The 1,380-nt window shown below is 36.8% G+C and overlaps 1 protein-coding gene across 1 annotated transcript in view; it reads left to right on the plus strand.

The window, feature by feature from the left end:
• LOC109834698 (elongation of fatty acids protein 3-like) overlaps window positions 1-457 on the plus strand; it is a 1,077-nt gene extending 620 nt beyond the window's left edge. Inside the window, exon 2 of the mRNA XM_020402726.1 lies at window positions 6-457. Coding sequence (XP_020258315.1) covers window positions 6-301 — 296 coding nt within the window. The 3' untranslated portion in view covers window positions 302-457. The remainder of the gene's footprint in view (window positions 1-5) is intronic.

The following is a 1,380-nucleotide window of genomic DNA, read 5'->3' on the forward strand; positions in this document are numbered from 1 at the left end:
CCCCAACTGTTTCCCGGTGGTGGTGGCGTGCCAGTTCGGGCTGATGGGTTGCAACCTGGTGGGCCATCTCGGGTTCCTGGCGCTCCACTTTTGGAAAGGGGGGTGCAACGGGATGGGGGCCTGGCTGTTCAATTCGGTGCTCAATGCGGCCCTGCTGACGCTGTTCCTGAATTGTCACGTGAGGAGAGCTGTTGAGAGGAGGAAGAGGACGCTGCCTCTCGACGATGATGGTGATTGTGGAAGTCATCGTTGTGGCCGGCCGGCGCCGCAGAAAATTTTCCAGGGGAAGAAGGAGAATTGATTAGTGAAGAGCCTCTGGAGAGGTGTAATCTGTAAATATTAATTTGTTTGGGTTTTAATTTATACGGAAAATAGAGTTCAATGTAATTGTGAAATTAAGATAGCCCTGTTGTGCGGGAGTTTTTTTTTATTTTTTCTCAATTAAAGAAATAGTTGATTAGCGATGAAGATTAGATTACGTATGGCTTTATTTGTCATGTTTCAAGATCTAAGACTTCATTATTAGCTTAATTTGATTTGGGTTTTCCTTGTTGTTGCAAGTTGAAATTGTCGCTGCCTTTTAGATGAAGGAAGGGGGAAAAAAATCTTTCTTATTGGTTTCAATTGACAAATCAGAGCCGCTGTTTGATTGGGTCTTCTTCTAGAACAGTTGAAAATAGCGTGTTAACTTATGTATTAGGAATAGGATGTACATTTCGGGGACACAGTGTCATTTATATTATATTTTCAGTTTTATTTGTCATCCTTAAACTATGAGCAGGCTTGAGTAAACTTAATAAATACACCAGAGCTGGTTTTTTTTTTGGGAAAAGGAGGTGGGAGAGTTGAGAATATTAAGATAACTACTTTCATCTTTTTGATTTAAAAATTATATCTATATATATATATAGTATACTATATAGTATACATACCGTAGTATTATATATACTATATTATATATATATATATCAGTGATTTTAATAGATACTAATATATACTAGTATATATATATATAGTGATAATCAGCCAGTTTTATTACAGTTTTATACGCGTCATCTATCTTATCTTTATATGAATAAATATACGCACTAATAATTGCTTTTATTTTCTAATTACAGGTTAATCGAATGAATAAAATCTCCAAAAATGCCCATCTCTCAAGCAATGGCCGCTTGGATGTAATATAGAAAAGTAAGAAAAATTCAATAATTGAATTGGGAATGGACTTTTGATTGGCAAGAGAGGTGGAAATGAATTTGGGACCTTTAATGCAAAAGAGATTACGAGCAATGGATGAGATTCAACATGAGCTAGCATTTAATCAAATTTGGAGTTGGCGATATGTGCGACGTTGTGCTGGCTGCTCACCTTATCTCATTT

Source organism: Asparagus officinalis, chromosome 3 (genome assembly GCF_001876935.1).
Source record: "Asparagus officinalis chromosome 3, Aspof.V1, whole genome shotgun sequence".
Taxonomy (NCBI): Eukaryota; Viridiplantae; Streptophyta; class Magnoliopsida; order Asparagales; family Asparagaceae; genus Asparagus; species Asparagus officinalis.